This window comes from Cantharellus anzutake, assembly GCF_015039405.1.
Source record: "Cantharellus anzutake strain C23 chromosome Unknown EI90scaffold_183, whole genome shotgun sequence".
In the NCBI taxonomy this organism is placed as follows: Eukaryota; Fungi; Basidiomycota; class Agaricomycetes; order Cantharellales; family Hydnaceae; genus Cantharellus; species Cantharellus anzutake.
In genome coordinates, this window is record NW_024067133.1 from 22722 (window position 1) to 24133 (window position 1412).

Sequence of the window (1412 nt, forward strand, 5' to 3'; positions counted from 1 at the left end):
GCGAAGACATGTTGCCAGACGAATGCCACAGCCCATCGTATGAGCCAGAGAGCACACCAGAAGCTGATTGCAACCAGCGCTTCATGCTTCCAGAAATAAGCACCAGCATCATGGAGATGTCAGAGTTGTACCAGTTTGCCCTTGGGTTTGAGCCGGATGTGTCCAGAGCCGACCCAAGAGCACTGAGCGATAGCCAGCGCCACAGTTTGTGCGATGCTTCATGTTGTGTCGAGTCCATGCAGAGCTGTGAGCGACAAGTGCCCAGTGAGCAAGTGTGCCAAGTTGTCGGTACAGCTGTAGCTGCTGTTGATCTCAAATCCCCGAGCATTCTAGCCAGCGTAGAAGCCAAATCAGTCAGAGGACCCATTATTGAGCTGCCCCCTGGGCTCAGAGTAATGCCCCAGTCAGTAATGGCCAGAACTCCAAGAATCGAGTCGGCTGAGTTCCATAGCGCCAGAGAGCTGCTTATTGTGCGCAATTGCGTTGACTTGTCCCAATCAGACAAAGTACAAGTCCAAGACTTGAGTGCTGCGACCAAGACCAAAGAAGGCAGCCATGCGGAGTTGTCTGTTGAGTGTAGTGATTCCAGCTGCCAAGAGGCAAGCTCAGTGATGATGCCCCAGTGCACAAGCGATCTGTTTGCAACTTCTGATATGACCCGAGATCAGATAGAGTCAACCGACTTGACTCAAGTGCCCAGCTACAAAGCTATAGATGCGACTTCAGTCCATAGCGAGGACAAGTCTCATGCTCCTTGCAACAGACCCGCAGATTTGAGTGACTGTTTGAGCACCCGAGTTGACGAAACAGATGTTTCAGTTTGGGACCCCAGTGGTGAGTCCAATGCTGGCCTGAATGGAAATTTGCCCAAGTGTGCAAAGATGCTGCATTCTGTCCCCATGTATAATGAAGGACATGATACTTTGCCCAAGAAAGATCCAGAAAAGGCTGCGAGGCGCAGATCCGATTCCAATTGTGGTGAAGCGTCTGAGCATGTTAAGAAGCTGACCACCTTGCCTGAGCATGATGATGGTCATGCTTACTCAAACCCTCTTGTGAGGTCTCAGTGGGGTCAGCACACAGAACCATAAGTGATACGAAGGTGTGTATTTTACAGTGTGTGTAAGCAGTTAATGGAAGTTACCGCTTACCCATGTGACTATATGTACCTCGTAATTACATATGGCTTGGGGTTTGGGGCTATTGCCCTGACACCTCTGCCACAGTACCCCCCCTCAGATGTTGCGAGTGGGAATTAGCTACAGGACCAGAAAACAGAGGGTAGCACTCCAGCTCACTCCCCAAGAGCTAGGGAAGAAAGAGAAAGGGGCTGGAGGGTGTTGCAGTAGAACAGGTCCATATATTCAACAGGGAGGGGGGGGGGATTTTGGGGAAAATATAACTCTGGTAAC

General features: G+C 50.6%; 1 protein-coding gene across 1 annotated transcript; it reads left to right on the plus strand.

The window, feature by feature from the left end:
- Window positions 1-410: 410 nt before the first annotated feature.
- EI90DRAFT_3022922 (uncharacterized protein) lies at window positions 411-1091 on the plus strand (the record flags this gene model as incomplete). Its single annotated transcript, XM_039057831.1, has 1 exon — window positions 411-1091. The coding sequence occupies one exon, from the start codon at window positions 411-413 to the stop codon at window positions 1089-1091; it is 681 nt and encodes a 226-aa protein (XP_038908082.1).
- Window positions 1092-1412: the final 321 nt, after the last annotated feature.